We start from the raw sequence: 24,997 nt of genomic DNA on the forward strand, positions 1-24,997 counted from the left end.
GTGATTTAGGTGTGTTGTGTAGTGTCTGTGGCAGCGTTAGTTGATATTAGTTTTTCGCTCCCCATCTATATGTACAAACCCTCCCTGCTCTTCCCTTTGCCTCACACGAGAGCGCGTTTTACATCGATAAAACCGCAACGTTCGATTTCCTGTGCCACAGCTTCACCATCTCTCCGTGTGTGTGTGTGTGTGTGTGCTTTCCTTTCCTAACTCTGCAAAGTGCATCTGTGCACATGGAGGGAAATTGATGGAATTGTAGCCAGAGGAAAATCTTATGAAAATATCCACACACACACACACACATCCATTCTCGCTGTTTCTCCAGTTTGTTCCATCTTGATCCCAGGGCTTGTACATTCCAGGCGAAGGTGTTGCAAAAGTTGCAAATGGTCAATCCACCATCATCACCATCTTCTCCTCCCAGCTGACTGGTGCGATTCTCGATGCAGTTACCGTTCTTTGCCAAAGCACTTAAAATCGAATCCCTTTCCATTTGCCTGCCCCTGTCTGTCGCTCTCTCGCTCTGGTTGTAGTAACCCGCGGGGATTTGGAAAGGAAATTGCGGTGTAAATTGCATTCTCCGCTAACCTATTTGGGCCGATAAAAGATGCGAAAGACACGATGGCGGGGAAGTTGCGTTGGGTGCATTACCGTGTGGAAAATGTGGTTTACTGATATTTTGCTCTCTCTTTCTCTTTCCCTCTCTTTACAGGATCCTGCTGGAATCTTTGAGCTGATCGAAGTCGTCGGAAATGGAACATACGGACAAGTGTACAAGGTACGTGGTGGTGTGGTTGGTAGAAGTGTCGCAGTTGCGATGCAAATATGCTGAAAACTTTCAAAACTTGTCTAATGCTGCATCGAAACTAATATCCAAAAACCATTCCAAACACGGGGAAGCGGTTGGGGAGGGCTATTTTCGGTACACGTTTGTTTGAAAAATGAAAACCCAGCACCACCGTCCGTTCCACGCGTTCGCAATCTAATAAACCGGCGCAGTAGTTTGCCAGTTGGTAGCGTTACGATTATTTACAAACATCTCCCACCCATCCCAATTACAAGATCACATTTGGAGCGCCTTTCAAAAGGGGTAGGTGAGGTCGATTGGGATTGTAGAAAAAAAGAACGGGAGGAGCTGCCCATTAAGATGTTACGGCGCGGAGATCATTTGTTTAGATTGTGAGTAAGTAGGCTTATTGCTGGTGAAGTTTACGGCGGCTGCGGTCGACCCGGAACGGGACAACAGCGTCAGCGACAAACGTCTTTGTTGGCTGTTGCTGCTGCTGTCTTGTATCCATCCGTGGGTCCATCCCCGTGGTGTGGTGTATAGCAGCAGCACACGTTGCAGTAGCTCCTCAGCAACACACGCACTCACGGTATGTGGTGTGCAGCAGCACACGTGAAAAGTGCGTTCGATGTTGCGCTAAATATAAATTCCGGCTTTTGGGGCCTGTGTGTGTGTGTGTGTGTGTGTGTGTGATGCTCTTATTCCTCCTTCTTTAGGTTTGAGCGAGAGGGAAGGTAACTCCAGCTCGGTAAAGGATGATTCTTAGTGATCTTTCCGTTAGCATGATCATATTTCAGCTGCATGCATGCTGTGTGCTATGGAGCTGTAGCAATGGATCGTTTTTCGTAAGAGGATAAATTTTCCTCCAAATAACAACAGCAGCAGTAACAGTAGCGAATGGGGCCGCAGTATGTAAGAATAGATCAAAATGAAATGATCAATGGATGAACTGATGAACTCTCGACAAACGGTAGAGCATTCTCTTGTGCGTCTATTGCTCACTGCGCTTAACATTTACTTTGAAAATGCACCCTTTTGGCTTCTTCCGTGCTCTAGTACAAGGTACAGCAAAGGAACATCACTGCTGACTGGCTAACGCTCTCTTAGCTGCTTTGGCTGGGTGTGAGTGTGTTTTGTGCAATTCCACCGTGCATCTGATTGCTGCACCGTGACTCATCGATGTTTGTCTATGCGTTTCTCCGGAGGGTTTTATTATGCTAGAAGCGTTTGTCGATGATTCACTAGCATTTCTATTCCCCTGCTCTATGTGTGCAGGCGATGTTTTGCAATGGTGCGGCTGTGGGGAAAGCTGGGTTTGTTGACTTGACTTCCGCGGCGACCTTTGCTGTGTGAATTGATGCTGCAAACAACCTGCTCTTGTGATCGTGAATGTAGAATAACCTCAGCTAATATTTGTTGCTTTCTGAGTATATGTATTTTTTAAATTCTTTTACTTGGTTGGGTGCTGTGTGATGAATCAATTTGTTTGGCAAGTATATATTCATCATACGTCTCGAGAGCCTGTATAAGCCTGCATATCCGCGTAGGACGTTACGCCAATTAGAAGAGATTCATCATGAAGCATAGGGTCTACTCGGTGATCTAATGATTGCAAACTTGGTTGCTAAAAGTCCGGTCGTAGATAGTTTACTACTACCCGGAAGAAAAGAAGGCACAAAAAGAGGAAAAGATGGTTCATGTTCAAAACCTTTTAAATAATTTACATCAAGCCTACATTAGCCGTTTTATGCATATCGAACATTGGAGAGTTGGAGACTGTTGAAATTCATAATTGCAAGCACATTTTGTTTCAACAGTTCGTGCCTAACGTGATCTTTAAGTTTTTTGCGGGCCTTTGCAATTTCTGATGGATGGCAAAAGTATTAAAAAAAGCAATTTACTTACAAAAATAGAATCACTATTAAAAGCAATATAATCTTCGTAAATTTGTAAGGTTAAATTCGATTATTTTAAACAACGGTAAGCTAATTTCAACACATTTAATCCTATATAATGCTCGTGAATGTCGAATACTTCGTTGCAAATAAATGACACCTGCTATCTTTTTAGTTTGAAATTAAACGTTTGTGTTTTATGCGCTTAGTCGCAGCAATAAACAGAAACTGAGAAGCAAATCAGCAAATTCAGTTTGACGTGACGACGATTTTGAATAGAATGTTGACATCATTTGCGCTGTCATACGTCAAACTACATGCAAAAAAGGTGGACGAAATCGTAAAAGGTGTCAATGTTTATCTACTTCGTGAAAATGGTTAGAGCCGCGTTATCTAATCGGTGGTTAGTAGATGAGTGGTTCGATAAGAAGTTGCGGTGATGCATCATTATCTTCAACATGTTATCATAGCTAGTGTTTATTTTCTTTATTTTGATATCACCGCAAACGCTGGAACTACTGGATTTTGCAATGAGTCAATTAGAATTGCTATAAATCCTGTACTTTTTATAGCAAAGGGAACAATTTAAGACAAACCAGAAGAAAACTATTGAACATTAGGAATGGCTTTCGCATCAGTTGTATTTTTAATAAGCTCGAAGAAATTAGTCCCTTCTTTAAATATGTTTTCGTATTTGTTTTGGAGTTGATGCTCACTCCCCAAAGACCACCTTTACGAACACACTAGTCCGTCCATTCACTGACGTTGCATTGCTGTCCAATCGTCATTATTCCCAGCGACTCAGAAGCTGTGGAGAAGCAACAGCAGCAACAACAAAAAAAAAACGTCATCGTCCTCTTGGTTTTCGTCGTCACCGCCAGATCACAACAACTAAAACCCTTCCACCTGACCACCCACCCCTTCAGCAACTGAACGCGGGTGTGTTGACCACGACCATGCGAAGGGCGCAACAGAGACGGCAAGATAATGCTCCCGCTCGAAGGAACGAAAAAGCAGCCACAACTGCTGTGGTGTGCTATCTCTTCTGTGGGTTGTGGGGACCTTCGATGCTTATGCGCGAGCCCAACAAAACCATGTACCGACCGATCCGGGGGTGACGTGCATGGATGTGTGTTTGTGTGTGTGTGTGTCGCGGAGGTGAAGCAGGGGCGGCTGTAGGGTGGCTCAACGAGCGTGTGATTGCGCTCTTCGGCGGCGGGATCTCCCGTGCAAGAACCTCGGGACAATGAACTTCCAACGCCGGTTGGATGTGTCTCGGTTGCCGCGACTCCAACACTTTTTGACCGTCCGATCCCGACAGCCGCACGATGTGAGATGTGGCTACGATGACGTGGTGTGGGAGTAGGAGTAGGGAGAGATGGAGCAGAGATGCCAACGCAATCATCCAGAGCTAGCCAGAATAGTCAACCAGCCAGCCAGCCAACGCTCTTTGCTCTGCTGCTCCTTTGCGCTACTGTTGCGTGTTGGAGTTGTTGGATCACTCTGTTCCTCGCTCCCCGACCCACAGCCCCGAACCTTGAAGGCGGCGGGTTCTGTACCATCGGTTCCCAGGTCCCGCTCGGGGTTTCGAGCAAACGGCCTATCGCACTTCGCTCTATGCTACTCCGCTACTTCGAGCTGGAAAAACGAGTTCTTCTCTTCCAGCGTTGGTTGCTTGCTGTGGTGTACGTTGTGGGTACGTTTCGTTGTTGTGTGTCGTCATCGTCGTCGGCTTAGAGGGCGACTGGCCGGGCTTTTACTGTTCTGGTCTTCTCTCGCTCTCGGGCCGAAGTTCTCCGCAGACGTCTATTTTTGTGCACGTACTTTTTTACGATAATTACCGTATCGATAATTTACCTTTTTATGATCTGGAAGAGCGAGAGAAGACCGACCCGCGCGCGCAGAGTTCGCAAAATGCAATAAAAATGTCGACGGAAATATGTGGCCCCAAAGTGTGTTTGTGTGTGCCCCGGGGGGGAAGATACGTACGTGCGTGTTTGTTTTTCCCGCTCCACCAGGAAGTGGAGTTTTTGGCATCGTTGTGGTATAGAGACTGTTGCTCAAACAAATGGATTGTTTAGAGCAGGGAGAGAATATGTTTAACGATGAATTGTTTTGAAAGATTTCTATTTTGATGAGCTAACCAATAAGGAATAATAACCTTCAGGGGAGCTTATTATTTAGCAATTTAGTTTTTTTACATTTTTTTTTCTCTCCAAAACTGATTTTTTTATGTTTGCGGCCCTTTATCGTCTTCAAAATGTAAAATGTAAAAGATGAGTACATATTATAACATATTAACACATTGCCCGGTACAGCACATTAATAATGTCGACGGCGTAACGGCGGTTTGTCTTTAAAATGCTTTTCTAATGACCACCTCCGACACATCTGCTGCCCGGGCAAAGACCCGAGGTCACGGCAAAGCAAAGTGGTGGGTAGCAGGAGGACCACAGGCACCCAAAACCGAACGAACAGGAGGTCAGCTGCGCTTTATTTTCTTCGGCCCAAAAATGGAACGCTTCTTACGATCATGCTCCTTCACTACGCCCGTCCGTACGTGTTCACCCGTACAGAAACCAGTTACGCCTTTGGCACTTGGATGGCCAGCATTTTGGGCGAATTTATTACGTAGATTATTCCCGCGTGAAGGGAACATCGCGAGAGATAGAGCACGCAGACACCCTCATCTCGCCCTGAAGAAGTAGCAAGAGAAGCATGGAAGATCAGCAAAGGTAGTTCTTCGTGGTGGCAGCAACCTGTGTCCCTTAATGCGCCGACGAGTCTTCGCCCATTTGCGTTCGGATCGTTCAAGTCTCTGGGCTACGGGAAACTACCCAAAGGGAGGGATGCGAACCAACGGAGATCACATATGCATCCAAAAGCATCTCTAGGCAAAGTGGAAATGTTGTGGCGCCGCCACCGACCGCAACGGTACCACGGGGGATCTCCTCCGGTAAATGGCTGCGTTCCTTAGCCTTAAGGTTTGCGGTGCACCATTAGACCTGGATTAAAGAGAGACCGAGAGTAAGGGGCAAGAATGTGGAAGATGGCAGAGTTCTTCTGTCATCGTGCAGGAAAATGGACGCATTCTTCCTCTCCCCCTGGGAGGACCGGTTCTCTCCGGTGTGGCGGTGGTGGTGGCGAAACTTATAATAAATGCATCCGCCGTCCGGGGGCCAATCGGTCAAATGAATCAGCAATGAACACAACAGGACCGGAGGCTAGATAGATATCCAGGCTGCGCAGCAAAGAAACACGTAAAACCAGTGTTTTGACCTCATCGGATTGTCATTATGATGTTCCATGCTGCTACAGGGCTTAGACAGCTCATCAGTCTTTCAGTGTCGAAAGTCTGAAAGGTTGATTGGGGCAGAGATCGTTGTGGGGGAAAAGACGAGAACTAAGCAGAAATAAAGATGTCTTGTTGTTTGACCTTCATTCTGTGGCTTTGAAAGCTTCTTCGGGCGCTTTCTTGGGTTTGATTTTTGACACGCTCTCCAAGGTCCAAGAACCGTTTTTGTATGATGGGCCTTCCCCAACGGGTTCTCGTTTGTTCAGTAGTGCCTTGACATGACAAATTAATTTGGGTTTTCTGTTGTGAAAATTTGGGGCACAGTGACAAGGTTTGGTTATTAAAGTAGCATGAACGGAGCTACGAAAGCTATAAAATTGTAACACCATTGTTAAGGTGTAATAATTGTGTGACAAACTAAATTGGATCTGTTTGAAATGTATTTATGAAAAAATGGTCTCACTTCACAACACAAAGACACAAACCAAGCCAAGAGAGCATGCACATTAAAATGCACATCCGAGCTCCATTTAATTACGGTCTCTACACCCAGCCACTCGCATTTGCATGTTGAATTATTAGTTTTATTGCTTTACGATCGATGCCCTCAGCCCAGCCCGTCTTGGCACGCTCGTCTGTAGATCTGTATCTCTATCTCTTTCTCTCTCTCTGTGCTGATGATATGGCGCCAGCCTGGGCCGCGATGGATGGTGAAGATGATGCACCTTCTTGCTTGGCCGCCGCCTGTCTCCCTGGTCAGGTTTTTGCATGTTCCAACGAGTCTCGTTTCCATTTGGTATGCTGTGAAGGTCGCTTAAGCACGTCACTCCGTCGGTGGAGGGAGCAAAACTGAAACAAAAACTACACGATCGAGAAAAACAACGTGTGCGTGTGTGTGGTGCCGGTGCAGTGTCTGTATATGTGTGTTATTATTGTTTACTGCACACATTTGATGCAGGCGATAGAAGAAGTGCGGCAAAGAGATGGCCCAGCCTGTGCAATTAGCTGCACGAATTCGTCGATGAAACACGGGAACACTGAACATGAGTCACCTTTTATTAAATGATAATCGTACGCAGATCGTTGGCCGGTATGGTGGTACAGTCGTCAACTCGTACGACGTAGCAACATGCCCGTTATGGGTTCAAGTCCCGAATAGACCGTGCCCCCATACATACGTAGGACTGACTATCCTGCTTTGGGATGGTATAAATAAGTCACTGAAAGCCAAGCTCACTTCACAAGTGGGTACAGTCAGGCCCTTGACCTGACCTGACCGACAGCGGTTGTTGCCAAAGAAGAGGAAGAAGATTACGCAGATGTTTTTGTTGTATAAATCTCTATTTTATTAAAGAAAATTACACTATTACTTATTTGCTTCATTTGCTTCTCTTTAATTTATCTGAACTCTATTAGAAATCTATTATCTGGTACACCCTTTTTTTGCAAAGCATGACTGTTTGCACGATTGAAACATTGTGCAAATACAGGGGATTTCTGAGTAATTTTACGGTGTTCCGATGTGTAGCGTTTGCGAAATGTATTTTGTGAACTGCCATGTGTTTTTAATGGCTTAAAATAATGTTCATACCTGACAATACGATTTTTTATATCTGCAATTCAATTCAATTTTGTTTGACAATTGTCCTAGGTGGAATGATTTTGTACAGTGCGTAGCGTAGCTATACTGTTTCTGCTTGTTAAAGAGCCGGGGAAAATGTTTTAATTAAACCATCAACTTGTTCTCAAACATGTTTTACATCTTTTTATCATACAAGGTTTTCCAGGAGTTCTCATAGCTGTGGAACATTTTATTGGCTCTTTCATACGTGAAATGAACCTAATGTAATGGGAATTGGACTCTATAGCACCCTTGTTGGACAAATTTAATAGGAATTTCCAAAGAGCCTGTCCAAAAAGGGTGCCATAGAGTCCAATTTCCATGATATGAAGTTCACTTCTCATAAGAAAGAGTCAAGAAAGTGTCCCACTCCTATGAGAACCCATGGAAAACCCTGTATTATTCTCAACAAGGAATATTTCGCTTGAAAATAAGTATCCTAATTACCATTTATTCACTCTATACAAACTCAATTTATTGGCACTATACAAACTCAACGTGTCGAAAATCATATTAAACTTGAGAAAATTTATTGTTTTCACACTATAAATATGAAGCTGTAGGTAAAATCCATTGCGTTAACGCTAAAATAAGCAGCACACATCGCAAAAAATGATTCGGTAAACCCTGCAAATATTGTCAACTGTAACCACACTGTCACTTTTTTATATCTTCTCACTTTTCGCCTTTCGGCATATGACCCACTCTCGAATCGTTCAGCTCTGTGTATCGTACGCAGCCAGGATAATGATTCAATTTATTTATTCAATTACAATACTGACCCCGGAGGTTACACACACAACCTTCCTTTGCCAGGTTCTATCTGGCGTTGGTGTTGGGCTCTCGTATGGCGTGCTTTATGACATGCGCCATCCTACATGGCCGCACCGAAGAAAAGGCAATCAACGAAGAAAACGGCAGGCAAAAACGAAACAAAATATTACTGAATCAATCAACGTGGTGATACGTACATACATTACCATTCGCTGTGTGCCGAAGACGACAGATGGGAAAGGGTCAATTGCGCTGCCATTTCGGAACGGTTGGGAGAGCAAATTTCATTCCGTTTAGCTGCTGGAGCTGAGTAGAGGATCGTTCTTCAAGGGAGTGGCACGCTTCGTATCATACTCAATCAAATCATGTTCGCCTGGATGAGCAATAAAAATGTAATTCTACTAAATAATGATGTGTCTTTTTCGGTGAATTTGATCGCTTGCAAGATGACCAAATGGAAACGCATCGTGAGCCTTGCTTTTTCTTACGAAACTAGCCTCCTCTCTACCGTGACCTTAAATCTCCATTCCACATGATCATCATCATTCGCTGCAAGCGGGTACAAACGGGGCAACGATGTAATATTGCCACAAATCGAATCGCTTCTCACCTAATTTTTGCAACGTGGATTCAAAACCAAGCGCCAAAGAAAGAAAAAGTTCCGCCCGACTGGCCGGCCGGCAAGGAGGGGTCAGCAATCTAATGTGTCTAATTGCATATAATCGATGTTCGATGGCTTCTTTGGCGCTGGCCTTACCCCCATCATTATCCATCTCCCCTACTCGTCTGCTTCAAAGTCAGTGCCAGTATGCCACACCCAAAACCAATGGATGGGGGAGGGGGGGGGGGGGGGAGCGTGGGGAACGTAATATTATCGCTAATGTTTGCGCCGATGCCTCGTTTTTTTTGCTCTCTCCTTTCCATTCAATTTGGCCACCCCGAACGGAGGGGAGAGTAGAAGTGACTCGCCAAAACTCCGCCATCGCCGCCTCACACGGCCACCCTTGTTTGTTTCTCTGTTTTTGCATCTCTTTTGCCCCTTTCTATGCAGCACCCGGCTAGTGCTGTGCACGAAATGAAAACTGATTTTCTCCACTCGAAAAAGTTTTCCTCTGTGGCTGCGGCGTCGGCCCCGGAATAAAATTAAGCATAATGATCGGAAACGCTATTCACGCCTTCGTGAGGCGATCTCCGCACCCTATCCTAACTCGCCTTTTCGGCTTGTTGCCTTTATGCCCGGGTTACACACACTGGGGTGTTGTGATGCTGATGGAGGACGTTATTCTGGCCAGCAACACAAACTCTATTGCGCGCTGCTTACCCCCATAATGTGTGCCTCGAGTGGAGTGGAGTTGAAATGTCGAGATTTTCCAAACTTTACGCGGGGCGAGACGAAAGTGGTGGCGTTCCCTTTCTGCTCAGAAATGGTGGCTGGTTTAGATGGATTTGGAAATGAGTCAAAAATTGTAGATTGCACTTTCTAGCATTGTGCGACGCCGCCGCCAAGGAAATCTTGACCGAATGGTCGATCGTTCAAGGAAGGTCACACACAGCGGCGCTGTTTGGAGTGATTAGTGGTCCGGTTGAAGGGGTGTTCTGTTTTTTTTTTTTTTTTTTTTTTTTTTTTTTTTTTTTTTTTTTTTTTTTGTGAATTTAACAAGCTGGCAATGTTAGATCTTGTGCCCGCTTTGTTTTGTGGGTGGCGAGCATTTCATTATTTTCTTTGTTTTGTGACTTGGTTTTTTTATGGATTTTACGTATGGGCTGTAAGCGATTGTGTGATTATAATATAGAGATCTTATTACCGATAAAAGTTACAGACCTTTGTCCATTGTAGTGATGGATAAAGTTGGCGAAATTTCGGAGTCGACTCTGGAATTTTGGGTCCGACTCCAGAAGGTAGGTTCGACCAACTTTTTCCGGAGCCGTCCAGAATTGCCCGGAATCGTCCGTAGACCTCCAGAACCAGAGTCCAGAGTCTTGTCATCCGAAATCGGAGTAGTCCTGATTCGGAGTCCGAGTCATCCAGAGTCAGAGTCCAGAGTCTTGTCATCCGAAATCGGAGTAGTCCTGATTGGGAGTCCGAGTCATCCAGAGTCAGAGTCCGAGTCATCAAGAGTCGCAGTCCGAGTCATCCGGAGTCGTCTGGAGTCTTCCGGAGTCGGCCGGATTCCGGAAACTGCTGCAAGGATGATGTCGCAAACTATTGCTATCGTCACTAAGCGTAGATCTTAGTAACAAAAACCTGGTTACTAAATGTACGCGTAAATCAAAAGACAAAGAAAAAACTAAATGAAATCCCGGCTCGACACTGGCCGACTTCGAGTGACAACGATCTCGGGCGATTTCGTCTCCAGTTTGATTTTGATTCCGGTAGACTGTCGACAATTCTAACTCCAAACGATTCCGATTTCGGGTGGAGCCAGTGGTCCCGTTTTTGCCGGAGTCGGAATCAGAATAATAATAACAGGAGTTGAATCAGAGTCGTCGTGGCTGCGTTCAAGAGAGCTCATTACTAGTTCAAAAAGAATTTCTGACACTACCTTATTTTGTTATGACTGTTTTGCAGTGCCTTTTTGCATAGATTTTACAACTTCTAGGATTGAAAACAGTCAATAAATGTTTCCTTTCTCTACATAAGACAAGGGCGCAGCAGAGCTTCATATCTTGTTAAAAACAAGTTCCTATCATGTTTGTGATGTCTCACGAAATGGAAAGTCCCGCAAATGTATTTTCACAAAGCAATATATTCATCTACCGGACAAAGTACTACACTCCACTCGTAATTGCATAGAACCTTCCTTGACGTACGAAATGCATCCAATAATGAATGTATTTTTACACGGGGAATATCCTGAAAAGTTGGACAAATTGCTCTCAATGTCCATTTAACACACACACACCTCGCGCAACAAAGAGAAACAACGAGAAGAATTTGAAGGTTAGCAATGGCGTTATTACTCATTGGGAAACAGGACATGGTGGAGACAGACACGTCACGATGCATTTTCCTCAGTTCCTTTGGGGCAGTCCCACGAACGTTTTCCAAAGAAACGTCATACACAAATCATTCTGTGGATTTGCTTCAACTTACTTTTTGCGTCTGTTGAACACACCATAACAAACGAAAACGAAAATGGAAAACCCTCCTACAATGTAACAAAAAAAATGGATGCACATTCCCACAAGCACAAGCAGTATTACTGTGTTTGCCGCTATAGTTACGTTACCGCCTTCAACCGCCGTAGCTCCTCGCGCGGTTGATTGTCATTGGGCTTTTACTTTTCAATGTCAGTGGAATATGAAAGAAGACTGAAACCACCAGCGAGCGGAGAGGAGCTTCATTGAATAAACATCACCACTCTAAGTTTGTGCATCTCTTCGCTCCCTTCGCTTCAACCGGCGCATTATTAAACCGTGCCGCTTTGCGTTTACTTACGCTTCTAATTGCTGGCTTGCGGTTGCGGTGCGCCCTCGTGAGAGATTTTAGAGACAGCGCGAGAAGAGCAAAGGAGTGTGCGCGCACACTGTGTAAGATTTCACTTTTTCCAGGCCTCTTTGTTTGTTTGTGCTGCCTCTGCTCCAAACCAACCAAACCATAATCACCGCCAACAAAACTACACTTTGTGCAATTGTTGTACGCACGAGAGAGTGTGCTCCGCGGAAAAAAGGAAAAAAAACACTGTGCGGATTTCTATTGGTAATAAAATTATACATCACCACCACCACCACCACCACTGCTCTGTGCTGCGTGTGCACCCAGTTGCGGATATGCATTCATCTTTGCCCGTGATCGCGCGCGTATGCGCCATCGCCTTTTTGTCTGTGGGCGGGCGGCGGCGGAGGCGGCGCGCCTGGCTAATAAGCGCACTAGACGCCGGCGCCACCCCGAGGGGACATTAAACCTTCATTAAAATACTGCCAAAGTGATTAGAGAGTGAAGCGAAGAGAAAGAAGCAGTGCGCAACCATAACAACAACAACAACAACGTACAAAGAAGTCATTAAAATAACGCACTTTTCGGTGGTGGTGGTGTAGTATGGGCCGATGTTACGAATAAGTAGATGATTTTTATTTTTAATGCACATTTTAATGTTGCCCCTTTTCTTTTGTTGTACTTTGAGTGATGAGGATAAGCATGAGCATTGAAGGGAAAATCGTTTCTTTTTGCTATTGTTTTGTGGTCGTCCACAGCTTTTTGGTTTTGTTGTGACGATGGCAACGGATGCTATTTTGAGCCGAGTTTCCCAAAAATATGTTTTTCCACGTCATTGATGAAATGTCCTGCTGCTATCAGAGAGCGCAGAGGGTCCCACGCACGGACGCACGCACGCTTCCAACTAACTCCATTTGCGCTGTCAGCATCATTTTCCAAAGAATGCTGTGTCTATCGCCACGGTGACATCGGGCTTGAGGCGTTCCAAAATTGGAAACCTCCTCACCATCTTCCTTGCACAAACGCACCTTTGTTTTGCAGGACGAGCAACATGATGGTGCTATGTCCCAAAGGAAAGATTTCATTGTCAGCCGGCGCGGTTGGACACACGGCTCTCGTCCCCGTGGAATATGGGCTAATTTTCGTTGGAATTATTTTCCACCAAGCTCAACACATCGCCGGCGCCCCAATCACAGCCAGCGACACCGAGCTTGTTTGGCATCGGTCCATCCATCGGTCCATTTGGCCCAGACCTTTCACTGTATCACCCCACCCCCAAGCAGGGCCTCACCATTCATGAATGAATAAAGCCGTGTATCGCTTGCGTGTGCAGGTGAAAGGATAGCCAAGTGGGCTGGTGGTGGGGCTGCTGTTTGCCATGTTGCTTTTTATAGATCAATGTTTGAAGCTTTTCCTTCAAATCGTCCGCCCCTTCGTTCGTTCGTGGTGGTAGTAGGGAGCCCTAAGTCTGATCGAGCGAACGTTTCGTAGCTCACTCTGACCTTATTTCGTAGAAGCTGGTGCAAGTGCAGTTGGTGGTTGGTATAGCAGTTTCCGTGGTGTAGTGGTTATCACATCCGCCTAACACGCGGAAGGCCCCCGGTTCGATCCCGGGCGGAAACATGCGAATGTTTTTGTTTTATCTGCTCATAACTATAAGTATTACGTTTTCCGAGTAATTTTTATGCTGGTTTGTTGAATTGTTAATCCTTTTTGAACCTTATAAAAAAATACATTTATTTTTAAATGTATCAAATGAAGTATAAAAATACATGAAAAGGGTGTTTTCTACAATCAAATATTTCTCTGAATATTATTTCAATCCCTCACAATATGTGGTCAGTGGTTGTTTGTTGCTTAGATACTGCGCACTACTGCGTACGACTCCACTAAGCACCAGCGATTATGCAAATTATCGCACAGTTTTTGCGTGGGACGCACAGCAGCAGCAGCAGGCGCATAGGCAGGCCAAGACGCCCACCGAGAGAAATGCCAACGCTTTCGAGGTGTGCAACAAGTGTTGTGTATGTGCGTGGGCCTTTGACGACGACTTATCGAGTGTATTATCCTTCAACACACACTGCTGGCTCCACATGTTGTTCATGACAACGAGAGAGGAGGAGCCTGTTTTTCCTTTTCGCCATTCCAAAACACCATTCCCAATAGACTCTCTGAGCTTAGTGTGTTATGTTCATGTGCGTTTTATACACGCTAACACTGTGTGTACTCCTTTGCAAAATTAAAAACCTTACATTTAATGATAAAGATTGTCCATTAAAGCGTAGGAAATCATGCTCGAAGGCACAGTGCAGCCTAAATTGCTTCCACCACATCGCTGAAAGTGTTTAACTGGATTATCCAAACGATTTGCACTCTTGTGTTGCATGCATTTGCTGCATGCTGACAGCATCCCGCACTTTGGCGCGCGTTTAGATTCCTCCAAATCGTTTCCCGCGTGTGCGTTCTTCTAGCAGCAGGCCCCGCTCCTCCTTGAGCAAGAATTGCTCGGCTGCTTGCCTTTCTATAGCGAGACCACCACGCTTGGCTGAATTATTCACCTTTTGCCATATGCCTTCCATATCGACACACGTGATCCTTCTTGGTTGTGTGCTCTCCAGGGTTTCGCTGCTTTTACTCCCCCCCCCCTCCAGCCGCATCCGGAGGTTGCGACGAGCGCGAAAATTGATATTGAAGTAAATTGAATTAAACTTCATGCTCGTGCTCTCTCTGCATCCTTCTCTCTCTCTCTCTCTTTCTCGAACGCGCATAATTAAATGTTTCCTCTTTAAAGAAGCGAAATGGATGGAATTTTTGTGCTGGCGGCACAAGCTCCTCCTCCCTGCTGCAAATCTGTCTGCACTCCTTCTCCCGCGCCCTGTCCCGACATGAAGCGCATACTGCACCTCTCCGTGGGTTTTGGAATCAAGTGGTGCACCTCTTGTACGCTCTGTGCATGTGCATTTTAGGCGCCCTTCGTCTAGGCCACGGGAGAGTGTCTGCGCTGAGAGACGAGGCGGGCATTCGCGTACAAGCTTTTCCCACACGGGGAGGTTGTTCTTTCTATATCGTCTGTTGATTTTCAAAACGATTGGAACACTTTGAGCGAGTTCCTCTCTGCTGGTGTTGTTGGTGGTGGTGTGGAATTTGCCAAAACCAACATTTCCGGTACACTCTTCTTAAGATGGAAGAGGTTAAATATGGGTTACGATGGTGGCAGTCCCAATTATTGCTTAATTTAAACGGCTTGATAGCGAGGTACTGAAGGCAAAAGTCTGGTGGAAATGTGTTGAAGTGTTCAGTATAGATTGAATGCTTGCAGAAACAGAATGATAATATTGACTGAATGTTTCTTGAATAAAAAAAACATCAAACATCATTTCTCTTTAATCCTACGATCAGTCATGCTTAATCACGTGTATTAACTGATAGGCACATGATTACAATATTTTACAACCACGCACGTCCAAGCTTTCGCCACGTGTGTCGTGTCCTCTGCAAGGTTAAAAAAGCAATCAAAAAAAAAATTCCCTCCTGACGGCCATCTGGCAAACGACCCTCACAGAAGAAAAGCTGTAGGCGTTATTTGATCCTGGAACCTCAAAAATCTTGCCACGATACAGTCAACAGCGGCAGTCCTCTGCTGTCAATAGAGCCGCATGCATTTTTTTCTTCTATCGATATTAATAATCGTATGCGAGCGTGGGCGATCGATCGAGGAGGGAGAAAAAACCACAAAACCTCACGTTTTGCGTGTGACTGCCTTTTTTTCCTCCGAATCGTGCGGAGGAGGGCGCTAATGAGACATTAAGGGATCATCGGTGTGGGTCGATCCCCGACCCATGGCAGCTTCAATCAAGAGAGCAAGGGTTTGTGTTTATGGGAACATGTGCAGTGTGTGTGTGACCTAGTCCGATGGTGGAGCAAGTGTGGTGTGTTGGTTTCCCTATGACGCCCACACAGCACGTGGTTTGGGGGCACTCTTTTGAGGTTGCATTTTTTTTGTGTCGTAGCATTTCTGGTAAGCAACCGGAGACGATGGGTCCGTCACCCCTTAAATGGTGTGAATTTGTAACATAAACCCAGTTCCACCCAGTTGGGCGTTCGCTGCGGGAGGTTTTTTTGGCTGCAATAAGGTGTTTTTGAGGAAAAAAAAAGTTGATGATAAAAGGTAAACGTGGTAAACCACCTACGAATTTAGAAGATTTAAACTTAAGTTAAACTGACTCGCCATTCATCCATTCTAACCTTCCTTTTTTTTTTGCTCCTCTCGTCATTGCTCAACAGGGTCGCCACACAAAGACTGGACAACTCGCTGCCATTAAGGTGATGGACGTCACCGAGGAGGAGGAGGAGGAAATCAAACTGGAGATCAACGTATTAAAGAAATATTCCAACCATCGCAACATTGCCACGTACTATGGTGCATTTATCAAAAAGACGCCCGCCGGCAAGGACGACCAGCTCTGGCTGGTGATGGAGTACTGCGGGGCCGGTTCCGTCACCGATCTGGTCAAATCGACCAAGGGCCAGAGCCTGAAGGAGGAGTGGATCGCGTACATCTGTCGCGAGATTCTGCGCGGTCTGAGCTACCTGCACACGAACAAGGTGATACACCGCGACATCAAGGGCCAGAACGTGCTGCTGACCGACAATGCCGAGGTGAAGCTGGTCGATTTCGGTGTCTCGGCCCAGCTGGATAAAACCATCGGCCGGCGGAACACGTTCATCGGTAGGTGGCGTGGAGATGTGGCGATGAGAAGAGTGTGTGAGAGTGTAAATAACTATTTCTTATATTTTTCCGCTTTCCACCCGCAGGTACACCCTACTGGATGGCACCGGAAGTCATAGCATGTGATGAAAACCGGGACGCGACGTACGACAACCGGTCCGATCTCTGGTCACTAGGTATTACCGCGCTCGAGATGGCAGAGTCGCAGCCACCGCTGTGCGATCTCCATCCGATGCGTGCGCTCTTCTTAATCCCGCGCAATCCGCCACCGCGCATGAAGTCGAAGAAATGGTCGAAGAAGTTCCACAGCTTCATCGATACGGTGCTGGGTAAGTGGGCCGAGCAGAGGATGTCCTGCGAATTGCAGCTAATCATGCGTGTTCCGATTGATACATTTGCAGTGAAAGACTACCACCAACGGCCTTACACGGAGCAGTTACTGAAGCATCCCTTCATCAAAGAGCAACCAACAGAAAGACAAGTTAGAATACAGCTTAAAGATCATATCGATAGGTATGAAAGACGCACACCATCATGTTTCTGAAGCTCTATTTAACAACGCTTTCTTTTTCTTTCATTTTTTAGGTGTAAGAAGCGTAAGCAGGAGAAGGAACGCGACGACTATCGTTACTCCGGATCAGAAAACGACGACGACGACGGCCAAACTGCCGGCGAGCCGTCGTCCATCATACAGGCGCCGGGCAACGATACGCTGCGGCGTACGTTCCACCAGATACAGGAGGGCCGAATGCAGAACGCCGAACAGCAGCAGCCACCGAATCGCAATCAGAAACCGCAACCTGTAAGAGGAGACCGGCCCTTCATCGTGGGTTTTAATGCACTCGTATCTGATCGTACAATGTTTTCTCCCTTTTTTTTTTTTTGGTGCCATGCTGCTGCAGCGTGACGAGCGAAGTAAACCGCAGCCGGTGGAGGAGCCGGGCCCACCGTCGAGACCGCAGCTGCCGCAGCGACTCATAGTGGTGCCGGACCCGCCGGCCAACAGCAACGCCAACCGACCGCTGCCACCGACACCGCGCAGTGGCAGCGGCTCGTCCTCCCAGCCGCAACAGCCATCGTCACAGACGCCGCAGCAGCCGGCGCGCAATCAGCAAAACTTCTTCAAACCAGTGGTAAGTAGCGGACGCGCGATCCCCCTCTACACTGTGCAAGCGAAAGGCTGACTCATATGGACAGATGAGCGTGGACATCGGACAGATATCGTGTGCCTGGGGATGGACCCACAGCAATACGATCGTACTACTGAACAAAACGAAAAACGGAACTTTGACGGAACAGATACTGTCGGACGCTTAGGGCACCGTTGACCAACTTCTCCACACTGTTACAATGTTCTCTCCTATGTATGTTAGCTTCTTATCTGTGTGTAGCGTCACGTTTAGTCGTTTGTTGCTTTCCTGTTTATCGTTTCGCTGCTCAAAACGCAGTCTTTAAATGTTTAGCAAATTCTAGCGTTTATGTTAAACGGCAACCACCATCGTTGACGTTGTTTATGGTTTAGCTTCATGTGATATTCCTGTTGTTGTTGTTTGTTTCCAAAGACCTAGTTTGCTCTGCTCACGAAATAGCACAGAATCTTTGTACATATACAACCACGATTTGCAAAACACACCAATCAATCAAAATTTTATGTTTGTTTATGTCTACGTTTATTCATTTCCTTTCGATTGTTTTGCAAATAATGTGGCGTATTCAGCACAGTACGCCCTTCACACGCTGGATGTAAAATTGATCTTCTCACACAAAACTGCACTGTTAATATTGCACTGCAATTAGTACACACTCTCTCACAAAACCCATTTGTAACACTGTGGACACTTTAACTACGAAACACAATTTCCTCCCAGGGAGAACGAAACCAACCAAACCACTCTGTGTATGATTTTTTCAGTCTGCACACGTTTTTATGTTATGCTACATGTCACTAAACTCTATTTATTTGTTTTCTCAACACACGTACACCACCGATGTACACACACACACACACACACACACACACACACACACACACACACACACACACACACACACACACACACACACACACACACACACACACACACCTGCAACCATACAATACCACACAAAACGCAACCGATCGGAATCCGATTCTCGCCCCGGCGGGCTGTACTGTACATACGATTGATTTGAAATGACGATGATCGTACACACCACCTTCATCGCCTTTTCTACCATTCCTGTGCTATTGTTGCTGTTGTATGCTGCTACGTTCTCGTTGTTGTTGGCGGCATGATCCGTTTGTACCGTTTTGCTGCGCTGACCGGTGGTGTGCGGGTGCGAACCCTTCCTCTATGGTGTATTTTGGCTCTGTTCTTTCCCTTACCGGACCGCGCCTACTACTACTGCGTCCCGCACTACTACTACAGCTGCCACCGAGACGACCTGAGGTAAGCTATGGCCATTTTTCGCTTTTACTCTATCTCCCTATTGTCGCATAAAGCTTCTATCCCTTCCTTTTTGCACTGTTGTTATTGTCCTGTTTAGTGTTTACCTTAAGAAAGCTCCTCCTTCCGGGCTTTGTGAACGCTTTTGTTACTATGCCTAAGTCCCTGTTCTTCTGGCTTGTTCTGCAAGGCCAGCCTTTCTATGTTTTCTATGTTTGTGCTAGTCTCGCTTTGTGTTGCGTGTTATTTAACTTGATGTATGGACTATATTGATTTACGTTAAATTGGACGCACGACAGACATCTTGCCACTAAAACAAGCAAGTGGAAAATATACGACTTTCATGGACAATTGTTGTTCAAAATCTAAAAAATGTACGATCAGTGTGCACTAAACGCTTTCACGACACAAAAACACATTGAATTACGTTCAAGATCCATCCCGTTTCTATCAAAACTGAACAACAGTAAGACATATTTGTGCAATTATATCCTTACGCATGCAAACTGACTTGCTCATGAGCATACGACTATCAAGCACGAGATAAGACGAGATGAAAAGAATCACTTTGAGCAAAAGGAACGATGCATCTTCGACAGAAGATAATCCGCTAACAATGGCAATGTCTATTAACTATACCTTCTAATAATTTACCTAATCCTTCCTCGTTTTTAAAGCGCTTACACCTTTTTTTTGTTCCAACTTTAACACAACCAAGCGAGAGTTAACCTATGTTATGTGTGTGATGTTTTAATCATAAGCGTGTAAACATTAAACACTCGTTCGACGGATCAGCATGCATTGCATCTGCTGCTTTCGATAACGACACATAATTGCGAGTGTAATGAAATCGCTGCTATGCCTAAAAATGAATTAACACACTGTTTTAACAATATTAAACCATTTTTTTAAATTGTGATTGAAGTTTGATGTGTCAATCTTTATTTTTTGAATGCTTGCAAATCTATGTTGCTCCTCTATCATTTATACCGATTATCGGTGCTTCCTGTTTTTTGGCTGACCACTGATGTGCTTTAACGAAATTGGTATCGAGTGAATCACATGCTCGATTAAACATCTAATTAAAAGTCTTTAGTTGTTAATCACACCAAAAAGCATCGCAAGCACCACTTCCACATGCAATCAATATTAATCGGTGATTTTTCTCTACACCCTTTTTTTTGTTTCATTTTTCTTCCCCAATTCCCTTACCCTTATGTATCCCTGTTTGACCCGTTTTGCGTGTCATTTGTTGAACGCAACGTGGCACGGATTCAAACAATTGTTCTCAATGGTTCTTGATTCTTGAATTTCTCTTACTCGTACGTCGTCCTGTTTGGCACTCTTTTGGCAATAATAATTATGACAATGACAAAAAACACTACAATCCTTATTACTGTACAACGTTCCATCCTTTGGTGCGACGAATTCACATCCCACTTCCCGCAATCCCTTTTGGCACTTTGTAATCCCTAAAAAAACCCACTCACACACACACCTGTGGCTGTGACTCCCACTCGGGCTCAAATGGGCTCAAACTGGGGTCCCAACAACCTCGAACCACCTCGAACCACAAACCGCAAACCCCAAACATCCCCAAACATTTCCTTACGGCCTGGCTAACCCCGGCACATGCCCCAACGAAAAAAAAAAGGAACTGGACATGTTGGCCGCACAACTAAACGAACTGGGCGTCTCCTCCCCCCCGCAGCAGTCGCAGCAAGCGCAGCCGGAGGCACCGCCGCGGAACAATCGGCCCCAGCCCGGACCGCCCGTGCCCGGATCGCAACAGCAGCAACAGCAGGTCAGTGCAGGTGGGGTTGGTGCCAGCGGCGTCGGCAAGGCGCCCGCCATCGCACCGAACGGCAACAATAACAGCAGCAATGGGGCCGGCGTCGGCAGTGGCGGCGGCGTTGGTGGCAACATCAATAACAATAACCATCATCCGCAACCGATCAATCCGCTCGATCCGATCGAAAGCTCCGACTCGGACTCGGAACCGGAGGAACCGAACGGCCGAACACGAAACGACGGCACGCTTCTGGCCAGCGATCCACCGATGCCACTGTAAGTAATGCGCTGTCTGACGCTGGCGTGTGTTGTGTGTGAGTGATTTTTCGCGGAGCGAAGCTTCGGTTGCTTTGCGCGAGCGTGCGCGCGCGTGTGTATGTTTGGAGGGAAGGCGAAAATCAAAAGGAAATTCTATTTACGTTTTATTTCAAAACATGCGCTTATGCTATGGGGTTTATACCATTGCACTACACTACTTCCTGTTCACTACCACTTTTTTATTTATTATCTTTAATTTAACAATAATTGTTCGTTGATCATTGACATTTCTACACTCAAATTGTACGTTATATTGTATTGTAATAGCATATTGGGTCATATTTGCCTTAAAGGTAATCTTTTGCGCCGATCTAATTATGATTTATTCTCCTTTTTATATCTATTAATGGATTAATTTTTACTTCATGATTGATTAAAATCTTTTTATTTTAATTTTCGGCTTCAAAAATACTTTTCTTCGCTACAAATGACCCATTCGCACCGGCAAATCTTACAAAAACAGCTTAACTTACCGTTCTATTGGAAGTGTGTAGTGCGATGATATGACCACCACAGCATTGCAAAGAAGCATGAAGGCTTAATTTCTCATCAGGCAGTTAATATAAACAAAAACCAAAACACATTACGACCATCGCTCATCACTAACCATATATCATTGTTATGTCTATCTTTCACCCTACTCTACTCGCTCCCTTTACTTTTCATATTTGAATCTGTTTTTTACTTTTTACCTATTTCTACAATTTCTTATAACCTTTGTTTCCTGTTTGAATTGATCGCGATTAATTGTTTGTCGTAAATTTGTTATTTGCTTCACTATTACTTAAACTCACCCTCATGTTATTATCATCTTTTCATCTCATCTCGTTTCATTATTTCTGCCATCTTTTTTGCGTTTCCATATTTCCCTTTCTTTCGTTTTTTCTTCTTTCCTTGGTTTTGTTTTTCGCCTCTCTGTCCTTCCCCGTTTTTCTTCCGTTTTTTTTTTGTTTTCCCTCGTTTGGTTTGGATTTCCGTTATGTTCAGTCCCGAATTTTCCTATAGGACGGGTGGCTTGGGAGTGCTCGCCGAATCCGACCAGAACAATCAGTCGTCGTCGAGTACGCCGGCGGGCGGCGGCGGCGGCGGCGGCGGTGCCAGCGGAGCCAGTGTCCTGTCGCCACCGGGCGGCGGCGGCGGTGGTGGACCCCCGAACCGACCACTACCACCAACGCCGGACGACGATGACGCGCAGGGCGACGGGACACTCATCAAGCGGGTAAGTGGCCAAAACATTGTACATCTTTTCACCCATTAGCCATTTGTTTTGTTTTTTACTCATTTACGATTTTGTCTTATTTACTTCTGTTCTTTACCTTTCTCCTCTACATATCTGCGTTGTGTTTTAGTATTATTTTTATACATTCTCGTGTAAAGTTGTTTCGGTTTGTCTTCTTGCACTTTCTTCATCTCTATTACCATCACCATCAGGAGTGTGCTAGTTTTTGTTTTGCAGCTCTCAATCGGACTCGTATATTGTTTCTTTTTTATCAATAACTATGTGTGACTTTGATATTCTACGATGATCCGTTTGATTAGTTTTTGTTTATTTGTTTTATCGAACTCTGAATTGTCTTATCGTTGTGTGTATTCTATGTTTTACACGAAAGAAGATGTACACAATTTATCTTTTGTTTACAGCTTTTAATAGCTTTTGTTTTGGCTTGCGTTTTTGTTGCCGCCTTTTTTTTTTAAATGGTCAACAATTCGGTGAAGTTGTGTTCTTTATCAATATCAATGTTTTCTTCTTTTTCTTTTAATTCTAAAATTTCCTCAATTGCTGCCGTATAGCGTTCATATATCTGTTCGTACTGCCTTGTTAATTTTCTCAATTACATCCACACACTTACAGCATCAGTATTTCTGTCTTTATATCTCCTCGTCACTTGTTTCTTTGTTGAGTTGATTGAGTTCCATTGCAACGATATGTTTATTGAAAGCGAACATCATTGTTAAAAAATGTTAATTGTTAATACATTTATTCAGAAACTCTCACACACACACTGTAGTTAAGTATCTGTCTTATGATACGTTCCATTCTCTTTCTCTTTTTTCTCTTTCTACCTGTCGATACCACCAACCGCGCGCGCGCGCGTTTATGTGTGGTTAGATTTTGAATCTAAAGTGGAAAAATTTCGAACTGCAAACCGTGAACTGTTTAGTAAATTGAACTTCTTTTCTATCATTTCACCTTTTGAAGGAGCAAGTTTTATCGCATATTTATACGGCTGACTGTTTTTTTTACGCACCCCATTTAGTTGTGTTTTGGTTTTGGTTATCTTTCTGCTAAGTTTCTGTATGATATTTAGGGGTATTTTGGTGCGTTTGTTTTCCACAACTGTGTAATCATATTTTCCTATTTACCTTGTTCTATTTCCGTTCTACTAGCGCACAGGTAGCAAGTGTTATTTTGGTCCTCTTCTTTTTGGCTTATGGTTTGGTTTAGGCTGTGCATCCCCCTCCCTACACAAATACTTTTGATTTGTATGTTGTATCCTCTGTATAAAGTTTACTCTTCCCCATAAACATACAAACACTACAAACTGCATTAAATATACCTGCAAACAGTACGTTTAAACGTTGGCTAAGAGAATCCTTAATGTTTAATTTTAGTTTCTCTGTTTTTACCAATGTTAGTGTTTTTGGGTTGGTTATGGTTAAAACTGAGCAAATATCGAAATCGTTTATATGTTCAAGCCCAATCCGATGAAGCAACAATTCGTTCATATGACTATATTTGATTTTGTTATTGTTGTTTAATTTCTATTGCATCACTCCTCGCTCTTTCCTTTTTTACAATTTATCGCAAAACATAAATCAATCGATTGGAGTATCGTAATGCACCACAGAAAGCCAATTGGTTGACACTGCAAAGCTGAAGCTCTGAAACAAGAATAAACTGTCCCCGCGCGTAGACTAGGAGTCGAATCGAAGTGGATTGGAACGTCTTGTGTTACAACCTCTCAATCAGCAGTCGCTCAATTACATTTGCCGCTTTTACTGACACCTTTTATTCGGATTCTTCAAACTAAATTTACATGGTAAAACTGTTCCATTGGCGCGCTATTCCGCTTTTCTTACAAACAACAGACACTTACAACGAAGAGCATCTGCGCAATCTCATCCGCTTTTCTTCAACACACACGACACACGAGGGAGGTGGTAGTGTCACAGTTTTTACGGAACAAATTGTGCCACTCAATGTGTGTTAATGCTTGCGTTGTGGCTGCTGCTGCTGCTAATATGCAAATTTGTGTCTCCTTTGTGTGTATTTTGTTGCTCTCTTATCGTATTAAGTGTCCTCGCGTCCTTCCCGCAAAACAACAGTGGTGCGATACAAATGGTGTAGTGGTTTGTACACAGTTCCGATTTGTTTTTGATAGTAGTTCGATTCGTTATTGCACTAAATTTTTTTGGATTGCTCGCGCTGTGTTCGTCATCGTTGTTACTGCTTGTTTATAGTGTTATTTAGTGTTACTGGTTCCTGGACAGCAGCCTTATCGCGGGGGCTCATGATGCATCCGTTCGACGGTACTGTGAGATTCATAAGTGTTACATTCGCCCTCCTGTTCACTGTAGAGTTTTAGGTAGCTTGTGATCTACATACATTCGCGTTTTTATTTGGATTATTTCTTTCGACCTATCACGTAAAATAGAAAAAAAATAAAAACACACACACACAAATCACTGTAGAAATTGCGGATGTACAATGATCGACAAGGGAAAGGTACAACCTCAAACCTGATCTCCCCTCATTGCTCATGTTCTCGTGGTACGTAGCATTGACTAACTAGACACGCCGCAACACACAGGCACTGTTGCATTCGTTTAGCTACTGAATGTTTTGTTTGGTCGATGGTAATATAGCATTTACATAGATCTCCATCTGTTCATCTGTTATTGATATATTTATACGTATTATACG

General features: G+C 44.6%; 1 protein-coding gene and 1 non-coding gene across 51 annotated transcripts in view; both read left to right on the forward strand.

Moving 5' to 3' along the window:
- LOC1276946 (serine/threonine-protein kinase mig-15) overlaps window positions 1-24,997 on the forward strand; it is a 57,776-nt gene that overhangs the window by 18,551 nt on the left and 14,228 nt on the right. For 15 of the 50 annotated variants that reach the window (XM_061643564.1, XM_061643563.1, XM_061643569.1 and 12 more), the window contains exons 3-11: window positions 713-778; window positions 16,093-16,537; window positions 16,624-16,866; window positions 16,939-17,050; window positions 17,123-17,339; window positions 17,440-17,670; window positions 18,946-18,966; window positions 20,618-21,030; window positions 22,060-22,291. In XM_061643564.1, the coding sequence (XP_061499548.1) occupies window positions 713-778; window positions 16,093-16,537; window positions 16,624-16,866; window positions 16,939-17,050; window positions 17,123-17,339; window positions 17,440-17,670; window positions 18,946-18,966; window positions 20,618-21,030; window positions 22,060-22,291 (1,980 nt within the window). The remainder of the gene's footprint in view (window positions 1-712; window positions 779-16,092; window positions 16,538-16,623; window positions 16,867-16,938; window positions 17,051-17,122; window positions 17,340-17,439; window positions 17,671-18,945; window positions 18,967-20,617; window positions 21,031-22,059; window positions 22,292-24,997) is intronic. The other 35 variants (XM_061643577.1, XM_061643612.1, XM_061643614.1 and 32 more) reach the window with 8 other exon arrangements.
- On the forward strand, window positions 13,359-13,431 carry Trnav-aac (transfer RNA valine (anticodon AAC)). The gene has a single exon. It is a non-coding gene; the product is annotated as a tRNA-Val (tRNA).

The sequence above is a fragment of the Anopheles gambiae genome, chromosome 2 (genome assembly GCF_943734735.2).
Source record: "Anopheles gambiae chromosome 2, idAnoGambNW_F1_1, whole genome shotgun sequence".
Taxonomy (NCBI): Eukaryota; Metazoa; Arthropoda; class Insecta; order Diptera; family Culicidae; genus Anopheles; species Anopheles gambiae.